The 15,916-nt window shown below is 30.3% G+C and overlaps 1 protein-coding gene across 4 annotated transcripts in view; it reads left to right on the top strand.

The window, feature by feature from the left end:
* The window catches only part of COL11A1 (collagen type XI alpha 1 chain), a 218,049-nt gene that overhangs the window by 33,522 nt on the left and 168,611 nt on the right, over positions 1-15,916 (top strand). For all 4 annotated transcript variants that reach the window (XM_025398299.1, XM_025398280.1, XM_025398308.1 and 1 more), the window contains exon 4: positions 232-394. In XM_025398299.1, the coding sequence (XP_025254084.1) occupies positions 232-394 (163 nt within the window). The remainder of the gene's footprint in view (positions 1-231; positions 395-15,916) is intronic.

The raw sequence follows: 15,916 nt of genomic DNA, 5'->3' as shown, positions 1-15,916 counted from the left end.
AGCTAATTCTACTGTGCATTTTATGCTGCTTGTGTCCCTTTGAGTATGTAGCACTGTTAGGTAAAGAGTAAGTAGTCACCTGTTAACCGGCTGCTTAATAAATGAGTCTACATTTTTTGTCTGATTTCAGTTCATTTTTATAATTTAAAATGCACAGTATTTTAATGTGAATACTGCTTTGGCAACCACTGTTTTTTTGAAGCTTACAAAAGAATTACTTGTCTTTTTTAGGTGGCATCGGGTAGCAATCAGCGTGGAGAAGAAAACTGTGACAATGATTGTTGATTGTAAGAAGAAAACCACGAAACCACTTGATAGAAGTGAGAGAGCAATTGTTGATACCAATGGAATCACGGTTTTTGGAACAAGGATTTTGGATGAAGAAGTTTTTGAGGTAAAAATAAATGAAATTCTAAGCTGAATATTGACAAATCAAATGAACTGGGTTAACAACAGTAAAAATACTGCTTTATAGCAATATGTTGTAAAGCAAAGTTGAAACTCTAAAGGGTGACCTAGTTTCTTCCTGTGTGAGTATAGTGGTGATGTTTTCTATTCTTCAGTAAGAGAATGACCAGACAATGGTGACTGTAACGCCTGGGAAACATTTACAGGGATTGGTTGATTTGAACACAGACATGCTATTCTCCTGGAAAGGACAAACAGCTTAACTCTTAGTACTTTGTATTATTTTCTTTGCAGAAAAGAACACTTTCTTCATTTCATTCTATGGGAGGTTAATTTAGAGAGATGTATATACAAGCCATATGTTTTGCCTTCCTCTGTTCTTTGTGAATGTTTTTTAAGGTAAAATAGAGATCATATTGCAAAATATAAATTTTAAGTTTATAAATCACTTTAAAACATAATGTAAAGATCATGGTATGATATTTCCATCTAATTATATTTCACTAATTATGATAATCACATTCTTTTAGTTCTCCAATCATTGGATATGGCAATTTATGCTTTAATTTTCATTTAGTCATTTTTTAAAAGAATAAATGATCTGAATTCTGACACAATTAAAGGATGCACTCTCCAGACATTATTTATTATTTTGGTGGTTGTTTGTAAACAATTTGAGTCATTTCTTTGTCAAGGTATAACAAAGTAAAGCTGTGTAACATATTACAAATTAATAGACAGTTTCACCTGGAGATTTGCTATATTTTATGATGTGTGAATATACATATACACATGTGTACACACACACACATATATACACACAAACATACAGACAGTATGTATTTTCATAAACAGAACAATGTTCATTCAGAGCGTCAGCTAGACTATTTCGCTCCTGTACTTATATATATAACCTACAGTGTAGTTTTATTTAAAATTTTTATTACAATTAACATTTGTGAAAGTTCCATGTTATTTGAGATACTATTATTTCTGACTTTTATCCACTAGTGTGTACCTAAGCCTTTAACTCTATATAAAATATTTTAAACTACCATATCATGCTGGATTATGTAAATGATAAACTGATTTGAGTAGTATATAATGGAAATATATTCTCAGATCTCCCAATATCTAACATTGATTACATGCACATGATGATAAACAATTATTTAGTCTTTCAATAAATAAATATTAAATAATTTCTAGTCTTGAAAAACCTTTTGAAAATAAAACTATTCATAAATATGTTTCATGTGAATTATGAATAAATTATAATTTATTTTTGTAAACTACACCTTATTTTCCAGGAACATAAATGTATAAGACAGAGAAGAACAATATCAATGGAATTTCTTTCTTTTTTAAAAAATTGATTCTTAGCTTTGTCATATTATAGCCATGTTCTGAATCCTGGAGTAACTCTAGCTCTTTAGTTGGAGAAACTATTAAAACATTAAGAAAAGTAATGTTGAAAGGATTCTTTAATGAAACCTTTAGCGAATATGACAATGAGTAGTGAAAAATAAGTTTATTAAGCTGCTTCGCATACTAGAGTTTCATGAAACCCTATGAAGTTTTAAATAGAACATTTACTTACTATTAAGTGCAGTTAGTTTATAAAATGTTAATGGATACAGAACTTACTCTCTCAGGTTTATCTTTCACAATCTTTGACCAGTTATAGAGGGAAACTATTTTTACTTACTAAAAATATTGAGACTGCTTTAGAGTAGGAGTATTTGAATTGGATGAAATTTAGTATTTATCTAATTCATATACTCAAATAGCCATCAGATATAAGATTCAGGTCTTTCTTTCTAAATTATAGTATTGTATGTATATATGAAATTTCAATAACAATTTGGTCTCTTTCCACTTGAAAATAGAACATGAAGAAAATAAGTAATTCAAGTATATAGATGTTTAGTCCGAATTTAAAATTCTCACTCTTTTGTAAAATTAGTTCATTCTACCTGATGTTAATATATCTTTTCATAAAAACTTATTCAAGTATGTATTTCCTTTTATTTTTGGTTTATATTATAGTACCTATATACTTATGACTTTGCAAGTAAACACATAGAATTTAAACTAAAAATGACAGGAGAGAGAAATTGTACTGTCTATACATTATGTTACTGTTTTATAAATAGTTGTGATGATGAAGATAATATAATACCAGTGATTTATTAGTCTGAAAACTAGAAATGTCACTTTTTCAGACATAGTATTCAAGCCTGTAATCCCAGCACTTTGGGAGGCCGAGATGGGCGGATCACGAGGTCAGGAGATGAGACCATCCTTGCTAACAAGGTGAAACCCCGTCTCTACTCAAAATACGAAAAAGAACTAGCCAGGCGTGGTGGCGGGCGCCTGTAGTCCCGGCTACTCGGGAGTCTGAGGCAGGAGAATGGCGTAAACGCGGGAGGCGGAGCTTGCAGTGAGCCGGGATGGCGCCACTGCACTCCAGCCTGGGCGACAGAGCGAGACTCCATCTCAAAAAAACAAAAACAAACAAGAAAAAAAAAAAAAAAAAAAAAAAAATATATATATATATATATATATATATATATATATATATATATATAGTATAAGTCAGATTTAGTTGCAGATTTGTTTAGTGTATGTAATTTCATGTATACACTACCCTGCATTAATAGAATGGTACTACTATGGTAAAAAATACTAAACATGGTCATATTTGAGTTCCAATCTAATGACTTTTTAGAATTCAACTTTATACAGATAAAAGCAAAGCTGAAGATGATTTTAAAGTTTGAACAATTATAGTTTACATATTATGCTCATCATATGCTCATCACAAGATGACCATATAGACTCATAATTCAGATTTTATAATTTCAGCATAGCAGAGTGAGTACATGGATTGATTTGGGGATGACAAAAATCTGATTTTGAATCCCAGCATATAGCTTAATATTCAACCTTTTCTGTATAATTACTCTATATCAGTTTCATATGGGAGATATAACAGAATCTTCCTCATAGGACTTATAGAAAAAATGAGCCGATGTATGTACAGTCTTTAAGATACTAGTATAAATATAAATACATATAGATTTTTACACATACACACATATGTAATATAAATGTGGTTGTATGTTGTTAACTTAATTATTCATTAATGTGTACTTTTACAAACATTATTATAACTTCTTTTTCTTATGATTTTACAACTGTGATATTTCAAATACTTTTGATATGGGCGACTAACAGTGACCCATCTATCAGTCAAAAGTCCTGTGGGTCCCTCTGTCTGTCTTCTGAAAGTCCTCATGGGTCCGTCTGTCTGTGTTCTAAATGCAGTACTTCTTTCCTGAGCCACTGCATTTTTACAAAGTACCTTGTAGAGATTAGATACATTTGTCCCCTCTAGACAGAGGTAACACCTGAGTGCAGACCTTAATAAGTGGAACGTGGTCTGACTTAATGAGTATTTCCATGCAAGCAAAAAAAAAAAAAAAAAAAAAAAAAAAAAATTCCTACCAACATTAATCAACAGCCTTGATTTTTTTTCCTGCTTGATAAGATTCAAAGATGTGAGGAAAACTAAATTAGAAGAATTGTATTGCTTGTATTTATTATCAATACAATTATTTTTGGAGTCTTTAAAACAGGAAAATTTCTTTACTAAATAGCAAGTTATAGCCATTGTTCAAGTTTTAAAAACACTGTTACTTCTATTTTCTTTTTTAAAATAATCAAAACAGATTATTGCAGGCCTTTTATATTTTTTAACAAATAGCCATCTTCGGGGAGATTATTTATTTCATTGAAGCAATGAGTAAAATATGACATATGACGGCCATTTGAGTAGAAAAGCTTTGTGATGAACATTTTACATTTTTTGAAACTACTCAGAAAATATTTTGAATATAATTTTCTATGGAGAAACCAATGAATAATAATTTATGAAAGCTATGCTATTTGATAATTCTACAAGGCCTGAAAAAAGTAAGATTATCAAACTCTTTTGAGATAGCTTTTGAGATGGCCAAAAGTAAAGCACCTCAAAAGCCATTAAGAGTTTGATTATTGTTTTATGGTGTCCATATATCTTTTTAATGCATATATTATCCAAGATACACACTTAAAAGTTGAATTTTAGACATAGTTCTCCTGTAGAACAATGTTATAAGATGCAGATAGCCTTTCCATTTATCCACTTTTCCCAGTCTAGATGCATTTAGTTCATGTTTTTTTGTGATTTTTTTCTAAATTTATTGAGTTATAATTGAATCACAGTAAACTGCAAATATTAAAAGTATACCATTTGATCAGTTGTGACTGATGTATACAACTGTGAAACCATCATCATAATCAATAAAATAAACATTGCCATCTCACCCAATAGATTCCTCATCACCTTTTATAATTCATTCCTTCTTCTATACTAACCCCAGACAATCATTAATTAGCTTTTTATCACTGTAGCATTTCTGGTACTTTTACAAATGGAGTTATACTGGATGCATTCATTTTAACTTAACTCATTTTAACTCATTTTTCTTTTCCCTGTTATTAACAGTATGTTGAATTATGTTGATTGATTTTTCAAATATTTAAAAACAACTTTTCAATCCTTAGAGGTCTATAGACCCTACTGGTGATGTAGCATGTTGTCTTATTTATATAACATACAATTCAGTTCTTACTCAGTATAATGATCTTAAGATTTAACAATATTTTTTGTATTTAATATTAATATTATTATTATTATTATTATTATTATTATTATTATTATTATTTTGCTGAGTAGGATTTTAACACATAGCTAAACCAAAATGTGTTCATATTCACCCTATTAGTGGGCATTTGTGTTGCTTTCAGGTTATGGCTTCTATAAAGCCACTATGAACTTTCATGTATACATTTTGCTTTGTTTGGTTGAATACCTAGACGTGGAATGAATGGGTTATTTGGTAGGTGCATGCTTAACATAAAAAAAAAGAAAATTGTCAAATTATTTTTCAAAGTGGCATTAACCATTTTATACCTTCTTCAGCAGTATATGAGAGTTCCAGTCGTTATGTATCCTTGCCAACCTCTGATATGTTCAATCTTCTTCATTTTAGGCATTCTAGCTAGATGCATTGTAGTGTTACATTGTGGTTTTAATTTGCACTTCTCTCTTGACTGATGATGTTTGCATTTTGCCAGGTGCTTGTGGGCCATTTATGCATACTGTTTTGTGAGGTGTGTTTTCAGATGTTTTGCCCATTTAAAAAAGTTGAGCTGCTTGTCTTTAGTTTAAGGAGTTAGTTTAGTTTTACAAAATATCATGCATATAGATTTTTTGTCTGATAAATGTTTGCAAATATTTTTTCCAGTATGTGACTTGCCTTTTTTTTTTTTTTAATTTTCTTAATGGCGTCTTTCAAAGTGTAAATGCTTTTAATTTTGATAAAGTTCAATTTATCAGTTTTGTTATGTTTTACACTCTTTGTGTTCTAAGAAACTTTTACTCTAAGATCACAAAGATTTTCTATTTTTAGTGTCAGAATGTTGTTGTTTCAGGATTTGCACATAGGTCATGTCCCATTTTGAGTTAATATTTGCGTATAATGTAAGGTAAAGGTCAATATTCACTGTTTTCTACATAATGATATCCAGTTCATTCTACACATTTTTCTGAAACGACTTTCTTTTCATGATTTGTATTGTCTTGGTCTTTAAAACAGAAATTAATTGACTACCAATTAGTGCACCTATTACTGAACTCTCTACCTTATTTTATTTATTCTTTTATTTTTTTTACTAACACCAAAATATCTTGATTACTATAGTTTTACAGAAAGCTTTTAAGTCATGTGGATAAATACTCCTACTTTTTGTTCTTTGTAAAACATTGCTGTAGTTAATTTTGGCTCATTTTCATTTCTACACACATGTTAGAATAAGCTTATTAATTTCTACAAAAAGTTGTAGTTTTAATGGGGATTTCATTTAAGCTACAGATCATAATGAAGAGAATTGAAATTTTGAAAAATCACGGAGTTTTTCTATTTCCTGTACATAGTATAACTCTCCATTTATTTTGATCTTGTTTAATTTTTTTACAATGTTTTCTAGATTTCAGGGTAAATGTCTTGGATATCTTTTATTTAATTTGTTCCTAAGTATTTTTCTTTTTAGTGCTATAGTAAATGAATTTGTTTTTAATGTCGTATTTGAATATTTTCTTGCTAATATAGAAAACACAATTTTTCGTATTAACCTTGTGTCCTATAGCCTTGTTAAATTCATTTATTAGTTCAGGGTTTTTTTTAATGTAAAAAATTACATAATCTGAAAGTAGGGACCATTTCACAAGTTTTCTATTTTTATGCTTTTTACTTGTTTTTCTTATCTTATGGCAATCAATGGGATATATATTGAATATGGCATTTATATATATTGAATATAACTTGTGTAAGCAGGTATTCTTACTTTTTTTTCTGACCTTATGTGGAAAATAATTCAGTCTTTCAGCATTAAGTATGATGTTGGCTGAAAGTTTTCATTGGATGCTGTTTATCAGTTTGAAATTTACGATTAGTCTTAGTTTCCTAAATAATTTGTTATCATAAACATGTACTAAATTTTGTAAAATGCTGTTTCTACACCTATTGAAATGATCATGTAGGTTTTTTTTCCTGTTAGTAAGTTGAATTACATTGATTGATTTTTCAAATATTTAGAAACAACTTTTCATTCCTTAAATGTATATAGAGTCCTCTGTAGTCATGTAGTATATTATCCTATTAATATAACATATAATTTCATTTTCTAAAATATTTTTAAGAATTTTTAGTCTATATTAATGAGGTATACTAGTCTATGAATATCTATATTGATAATGTCTTTGTTAGGTTTTGATAGCGTTATCCTGGCATCATAAACTCATCTGCTCAGTGATCTCTCCTCATCTATTTTCTGAAAACTTTCTTATATTACTGATGTTATTTCCTTCTTGAATACAGGATAGAATTAAGCAGTGAAAATTTCAGGCCCTGTTTTCTTTTTAAAATTGTTTTAACATATTCAATTTCTTTACTCGATACAGGTTAATTTAGTTTTTATGTTTCTTGTTGCGTCGATTGTGTTGTTTTATTTTTTCAATAAATTTTTCTAGTTCAACTAAGTTGTTGGATTTGTTCATATAAAGTTGTTTGTAGCATTTCATTGTTTTAAATTTTAATGTCTTTAAATTTTCTACGGAAAACTACTTTTTATTCCTGATATTAATAATTTTTATTTTCCCCCAGATCAATAATTTGAACAGGTACTTGAAAATTTTGTTGGTATTCTCAACAAACCAGTTTCAGGCTCTGTTAATTATCACTCTTAACAGATTCATTTATATTTCATAATTATTTTTTTCTATCATAAATTTGAAAACGAAAAATTATCTAGCCTCTCAAAATATAGGGTTATTATTTCAAGATTTATTTTTCCCAGTATAAAAATTTAAAATTACACATTTCTCTCTAAACACAGGTTTAGCTGCATACCACAATTTTACTGTGTCAGTTTTTATGGTAATTTAGTTTAAATAATTTTCAATTTCTTTTTTTATTTTATTTCTAGCCCACTAATTATATAGTGATGTTTAATGTCTAGATACTTGACCTTCTCTTAGTTTTTTGGTATTGATGTCTAATTCTGTTGTCTTCTGAGAATAAATTTGGTATTATCTCAATCCATTTAGATTTACTGAGATTTGATATATGGTCTAACATGTAGTCTGTCTCAGTTAATGTAATAATGCCCTTAAAAACTAAGAGCATTGTGAAATTGTTCGATGCGGACTTTTATAAATGTCAGTTAGATCTTTTTTTATTTTTCTTATTTTTTTGTCTGTTTGTTCTATCAGTCATAGAGGAGTGTTAAAATTTTCTACCATAATTGTAGAATTGTGTATCTTCCTTTTCATTTTACCATTTTTTGCTGCTTATACGATATTCTCAGGCACATGCACATTTATCATTGTTGGATCTTTCTGCTTGTCACATTTTATTATGAAATATTTGTCTTTATCTCCACTAGTATTTTTTGTCTTGAAGTCTACTTTATGTGATATTAGAATGGCCACTCCTTTTCTTGTTAACCTACAATTTGAATGCTATGTATTTTTTATGTCCATTTATTTTCAAATTATGTGTCTGCATAAAGTGTGCCTATTAGAGTCAGGTTATTGGGGGGTCTTTTTTTTATCCCGTCTATATATTTCTGCCTTTTAATTGGTGTCATGAAACTAGAAACATGTAATTTACATTATGCCATTGATTTGTTATTGATATGGCTGGATTTAAGTCTGCATCTTATTGTTTGTATTTTCTTTGTACTCTCTGTTTTATGATTCTTTGTTCTTGCTTTCCTACCTCCAGTCTTTTTTTTTTTTGTGTGCTGAGGGTTTATTTGAATATTTTGTAGTATTCCATTTTGTTTTACCTATTGGATTTTTGCTATATTTTTTATTTAAGAAGGAATTTTTATAAGAATTTTAAAATTTGTGCCAAAATTTTATGATGTATTTATTGCTAATAATATATCATTGTATGTATGTAATGTAGAAACCTTTCCATCTCCTTGTCATACTGATCTGTATAGCATAGTTGTCATACTTATTAGACCTGTATATATTGAACATACCACCAAATGTTATGATTTTTGCTTTAAAGAATCAAATGTTTTAAAGCTTTTAAGATAAAAATATAATTTTATATCTAAGTAAATATTTGTTATTTCTGTTTATCTTTTATTTCTGAAGCTCCATATTTTTCTAGGGTACACTTTTCCATCAGTCTAAAAAGTTTTCTTTAACATCTCTTGTACAGCAGATATGCTATTGATATATCTCTTGAGTTTTCTTATATGTGAGAATGTTGTTCTTTTGCCTTCATTACAGAAGGATATTTTCACTGACAGTAGAATTCTGAATTGACGGTTTTACAATTAGCACTGTAAAAATGTTGTTCCACTGTCTCTGGCCCCTGTGTTTCTGATGCACAGTTCACATTCACATTGTTGTTATCATGTGCTTGATGTACCACTTTAGCTGCTAGTAAGATCTTTTTTCCCTTTATTTGCTTTTCAGTAGTTTGACTATGAAGTATGGTGTCATAATATTGTTTGAATTCATTCTGTTTTGAGTTTATTAAGCATCTTCCATCGGTAAATGAATGTTTTTCAACAAATTTAGGAAGCCTTCACTCTTTAAAGTTTCTACTTTGCTGCTAAGTACTCTTATGTTTTCATTATTTTCAGTAGGGTATCACTTGCTTCTTGGAGGAGAGTTATAATAGCTATTTTAAAAACTCTTCCTGAGGTTTCAATGTCCACCCGATCTCAGGGTTGGCATCTGTTTATTGCCTTTGTTGCTGTTGTTGTTAATAAACTATCTTTATTTTAGAGTACATTTAGGTTCACAGGGAAGTTGAGCGGAAAGTACGGGGAGTTCCCATATACTCCTTGCCCCACCCCAACCTACACTCTTCCCTATTATCAATATCCCGTACCAGAGTGTGAATTGATTACAACAGATGAAACTACATTGGCTTATCATTATGACCCAAAGTCTATGGTTTACATGTTCACTCTTGGTGTTGCACATTCTAAGAGTGTAGACAAATATGTAATGACATGTGCTCACCTTTTTAATATCTAAAAGAATAATTTTACTGCACTAAAAATCTTCTTTTCTCTACCTAATCTTCCTTTCTCTTCCTATTCACGGTTCTTTCCCTGATTAACCCCTGGAAGTTGCTATTTTTTTTTTAACTTCTTCTATAATTTTGGCTTTTCCAGGATGTATGTAGTTGCAGTCATACAGTATGTAGCCTTTTCAGATTAGCTCCTTTCACCAAGTAATATGCATTTAAGGTTCTTCTATGTATTCTCTCTCTCTGTCACCCAGGCTGAGTGCAGTGGCACGATCTTAGCTCACTGCAATCTCCACTTCCCTGGTTCACACCATTTTCCTGCTTCAGCCTCCTGAGTAGCTGGGACTACAGGCGCCCACCACCACGCCCGGCTAATTTTTTCTGTGTTTTTAGTAGAGAAGTGTTTTCACCATGTTAGCCAGGATGGTCTTGATCTCCTGACCTCGTGATCCGCCCGCTTCGGCCTTCCAAAGTGCTGGGATTACGGGTGTGAGCCACCGCACCTGGCCCTCTTCTATGTATTTTCATGACTGATAGATTCATTTATTTTTACTGCTGAATAACATTCCACTAGCCGGATGTGGCACATATTTATCAATTTATCTACTAAAAAACATCTTGGTTGCCTCTAAATTTTGGAAACTATGAATAAAGCTACTAGATAATTATGTGCAGGTTTTTATGTGGGCATAAATTTTCAAATCATTTGGATAAATACCAAGACGTGTGATTGTTGTACGAATATGCTTTGTTTTATGAGAAATTGCCAAACTGTCTTGCTGTACCCTTTTGGATTCCCACCAGCAAGGAATGAGAGTTTCTTTTGCTTCACAACTTTTCCAGGAATTTTTGTCATCACTGTTTTGAATTTGCCCCAAAACAGTACTATTTCCTTTTGTTATGTTGTGGTTTCTCATTGTTGTTTTAATTTGCAATTCTCTAATGACATATGATGTTGAACATATTTTCATAGGCTTACTTTCCATCTGTATATCTTCCTTGTTGAGGTGTTCAACATTTTTGTGCATTTTTAATTCAGATTGTTGGTTTTTTTTTTATTGTTGAATATTGAACTTTTTGTATATTTTGGAAAACAGTCCTTTATCAGGTATGTCTTTTGCAAACACATTCTCTTGATATGTGGCTTTTTTTCTGATTTTCTGGATACTGTCTTTTCGGAATAGAAGTTTTAAATTTTAATAAAGCACATATTATCAATAAATTATTTTATTGAATATATCTTTGGTGTTGTGTCTGAAGAGCCATCACCATACCCAAGATTATTTAGGTTTTCTCCTGTATTGTGTTCTAGGAGTTTCATGGGTTTGTGTTTTACATTTAGGTCTATGAATCATTATGAGCTAATTTTTCTGAACAGTTTAAGGTTTGTATTTAGATATTTTTTTGCATGTGGCTGTCCAGTTGTTCCAGCACTATTAGTTGAAAAGATTATCATTGCCCCATTGTATTTCATTTGCTCCTTTTGTCAAAGATCAGTTTAGTATATTTATATGGATCTTTTTCTAGGATCTTTATTCCATTGATCTGCTTATCAGTTCTTCCACCAATACTACCTTGTATTCATTATTGTAATATTATAATAGTCTGAAAGTCAGATAGTGTCAGTCCTCTTTGTTCTTTACCTTTAATATTGAGTTAATTGACAATTCTGGATGCTTTTCTTCTTATAAATTTGGAATATGTTTGGAAAGATCCACGAAATAACATTCTGGGATATTAATTGGGAGTGTATTGAATCTATAGATCAAGCTGAGGAGAACTGACATCTTGACAGTGTTGAATCATTCTATCCATGAACATAGAATATCTTTATTTTTCAATTTGTTTGATATCCTTCATCAGAGTTTTGTAGTTTTCTTCATATAGACCTTATATTGATTTTGTTAGATTTATACATATGTATTTCTTTTTTGAGTCCTCATGTAAATGGTGTTGAGTGTTAAATTTCAAATTATTCTTAAGAAAATGATTGATGTTTTATATACCTTGTATACACAACGTTGTAACAATCATTTATTATTTCCAACTTTTCTGTCAATTATTTTGGATTTTTTACATAGACAATTACGTAATCTGTGAAAAAGTTTAATTTTTCTCTTCCCCATTTGAATACATTTTCTTTTCTTTTCTTGTCTTATTGCATCAACTAGGACTCCCAGTATGATATAGAAATGCAATATTAACAGGGAACATCCTTGCCTTGTTTCTGATCAGTTTGAGAAAATTTCCTTCTGTTCCTAGTTTTCAGAATGTGTTTTAAAATCATGAATGAATGCTGTATTTTGTCAAATGCCTTTCTGCATCTATGATATGATAATTTATTTATTTTTTTAGCTTGTTGATGGTGATACTAATTTATTTTCAAATGTTGAAACAGCCTTGCATACTTGGGATAAATTCCACTTGACTATGGCATTTACTTATTTTGTATACCATGGGATTGAATTTGATAATATTTTGTTAAGGATTTTTGCATTTATGTCCATGAGAGATATTGGTATCTAGTATTATTTTCTTTTAATGACTTCACCTGGTATTGATATTAGGATCATGTGGCCTCATAAGATGAGTTAGTAATATTCCTTTTGCTTCTATATTCTGAAAAAGATTACAGAGAATTGATATATCTTTTTCCTTAAATGTTTGATAGGCTTCACCAGTGAACCCATCTTGTTTTCTTTAGAAAGTTTATTAATTTTTTATTCAATCTTCTTATTGGACATAGACCTTTTCAGATTTTCTAATTCTTTATTTATGAGTTTTTGCAGATTGGATCTACCAAGGAATTCATTTATTTCATCTAATTTATCAAATTTGTGGGCACACAGTTTTTCATAATATTATTTTATTATTTTATCATCCTTTTAATGTCCATGGGTTCTGTGGTGATATCTCCTTTTTTTTCCTGACAATAATAATTTGTAACTTCTCTTTTTTACTTAGTTGGTTTAGCTAGAGGCTTATCAATTTTATTAATATTCTGAAAGAACAAGGGTTTGGTTTGGATACTAATTCTATGGTGACTTTCTGCTGTCTGTTTTATTATTTCTGCTGTAATTTAATTTTTTTCTTTTGTTCTGTTTACTTCACATTTATTTTGCTCTTTTCTGTTTAGATTCTCAGAATAGAAGCTTAAATAGTTGATTTTAGACCTTTTCTCTTTTCTAATATTTCATTCAATGCTATAGGTTTCCCTCAAAGAAAAGTTACATTTTGATTTTTATTTTGTTTATAATATTTTTAAATTATTCCTGAGATTTTGTCTTCAATCCATGTATTAGTTAGAAGTGTGTTTTTACATTTCCAATTATTTTGGAATTTCCCAGCTATCTTACTGTTACAATTTGAGAGCAGATATTGGATGATGTATAGTCTTTCAAATTTTTAAGAGTTTTCTTTTTGGTCATGAATGTAGTCTATCTTGGAGAATGTCCATGTGAACTTTAGAATGATGAGTAATCTGCCGTTGTTGGTTATAGGAATACACACACACACACACACACACACGCAAATTATGTTTTTTGACTAATAGTGTTTTTTAGTTCAACTTTGTCCTTACTAATTTCTGCCTGCTCTATCTTTTTTACTGCTGTTAGAATGGTGTTTACCATTTAAATGTAATAGTGGATTCATCTATTTTTCCTTCCAGATCTATTAGACTTTGCCTCATGTATTTTGTTAGGTGCATATGCATTAAAGATTGCATGTCTTATTGTTGTACTGACCTTTTTACCCATATTATCATGTAATGCCTCACTTTATCTCTAGTACTTTTCCCTGCTCTGAAGTTTACACTGTGTGAAATTAATTTAGCTACTCTTGTTTTCTTTTTATTAGTTTTAAAATGTTATACCTTTCTTTATATCTTTCCTTTTATTTTGTATGTGTTTTTATATTTAAAGTGCATCTCTTGTAGACAACATGTAATTGAGCCTTTTTTTTGGTCCCACTCTGACAATCTGTCTTTAATGAGTGTATTTAAATCATGCATATTAAAGGCAATTATATATATAGTTAGAATAATATTCACCATATATGTTACTATGTTTTATTTATTGCCCTTGTTTTTTGTTTCTGTTTTTATCTTCCACAATTTTTCTACATTCTGTGGCTTAAGTAGAGCATTTTATATGATTATGTTTCTCTCTTTTCTTCAAATATTAATTATACTTCTTTGTAAATCTTCTTTTGTTATTTGCCCTAGCATCTTTCTTTCTTCCTTTCTTTCTTTCTTCCTTCCTTTCTTTCTTTCTCTCTCTCTCTCTCTCTTTCCTTCCTTCCTTCCTTCCTTCCTTCCTTCCTTCCTTCCTTCCTTCCTTCCTTCCTTCCTTCCTTCCTTCCTTCCCTCCTTCCTTCCTCCCTTCCTTCCTTCCTTCCTTCTTTCCTTCCTTCCTTCCTCTTTCTCTTTCTTTCTTTCTCTTTCTTTCTCTCTTTCTCTCTCTTTCTTTCTTTCTTTCTTTCTTTCTTTCTTTCTTTCTTTCTTTCTTTCTTTCCTTTCTTTCTTTTTCTTTCTTTTTTTTCTTTTTTGACATGGTTTTGCTCTGTCATGCAAGCTGGAGTGTATTTTGTGATCACAGCGCACTACAGCTTTGATTTCCTGGGCTCAGGTGATCCTTTCTACATCAGCCTCCAGGTAGCTGGGATTACAGGTTTGTACCACCATGGATAATTCTTTTCTATTTTTTGTGGAGATATGGTCTCACTATGTTGTCCAGGCTTGTCTCAAACTCCTGGGTTCAATAAATCCACCAGCCTTGGCCTCCCAAAATGCTGAGATTAAAGGCACGTCCTGCTTCACCTGGTTAGGTTTAAATATGAATTTACACCTATTCCAAGTCAACTTTTAAATAACACTATACTGATTTATGAGTAATGCAAGTACCTTATAAAAATATTTCCAATTCCTCTCTCCTGCCTTTTCTGTCATTACCATCATTCATTTTACTTATACATAAGCATATATACAGTGAAATCCATTATTGCTATTATTATTTTGAAAAAGCTGTTATACCTTAGATCAATTAATAATAAGAAAAAAATTACCTTCATTTATTCATTCTCTGAATATTTTCTTTATTTAGATTTAAGTTTCTCACTTACATAATTTTTATTATTTCTGAATAACTTCTTTTAACATTGCTTGTAAGGCAGGCCTACTGGCAACAAATTCCTCAATTTTTGTCTGAGAAAATCTATATTTCTCCTTCATTTTTGAATAATGATTTCTTAGGTACAGAATTATAGGTTGGTGGTATTTTTCTCTCAACACAATATATTTCACTTTATTCTCTCTTCCTTACATGGTTTCTGAGAAGTCAGATGTAATTCTTATCTTCACTTGTGTAGGATAGTTGCTTTATTTCTCCCTTCTGAATTATTTTAAGATTTTCAATTTATGTTAGATTTTCTGATATTTGAATATGATATTCCTAGATTTTTGGTCTGATATTTGAATATGATACTCTTGGATTTTTGGTTTGATGTCTGACATTAATTTGGGGGAAGTTCTCAGTCACTATTGCTTCAAACGCTGGTTCTATTCTTTTCTCTTTCTCCTTGTATTCCTATTGTGTGTAATCACTTATTTTGTAGTTGTCGCAAAGCTTTTAGATATCCTGTTTAGTTTTGTATTTCCCAGCTTTTTTTCTCTTTGCTTTTAGTTTTGGACGTTTTGATCATCAGCTCCTCAAACTCAGATTCTTTCCTTAGCAGTGTCTAATTTACTAATGAGCCCGTCAAATGTATGCTTCATTTCAATTATTAAATCAACAAATTTTTGATTATTTGTTACAGTTATCATCTTTTTGCTTACATTAGTT

This window comes from Theropithecus gelada, chromosome 1 (assembly GCF_003255815.1).
Source record: "Theropithecus gelada isolate Dixy chromosome 1, Tgel_1.0, whole genome shotgun sequence".
Lineage (NCBI taxonomy): Eukaryota > Metazoa > Chordata > Mammalia > Primates > Cercopithecidae > Theropithecus > Theropithecus gelada.
Note: the sequence above shows the minus strand (reverse complement) of the source record. Positions and strands in the feature narration are given on the sequence as shown.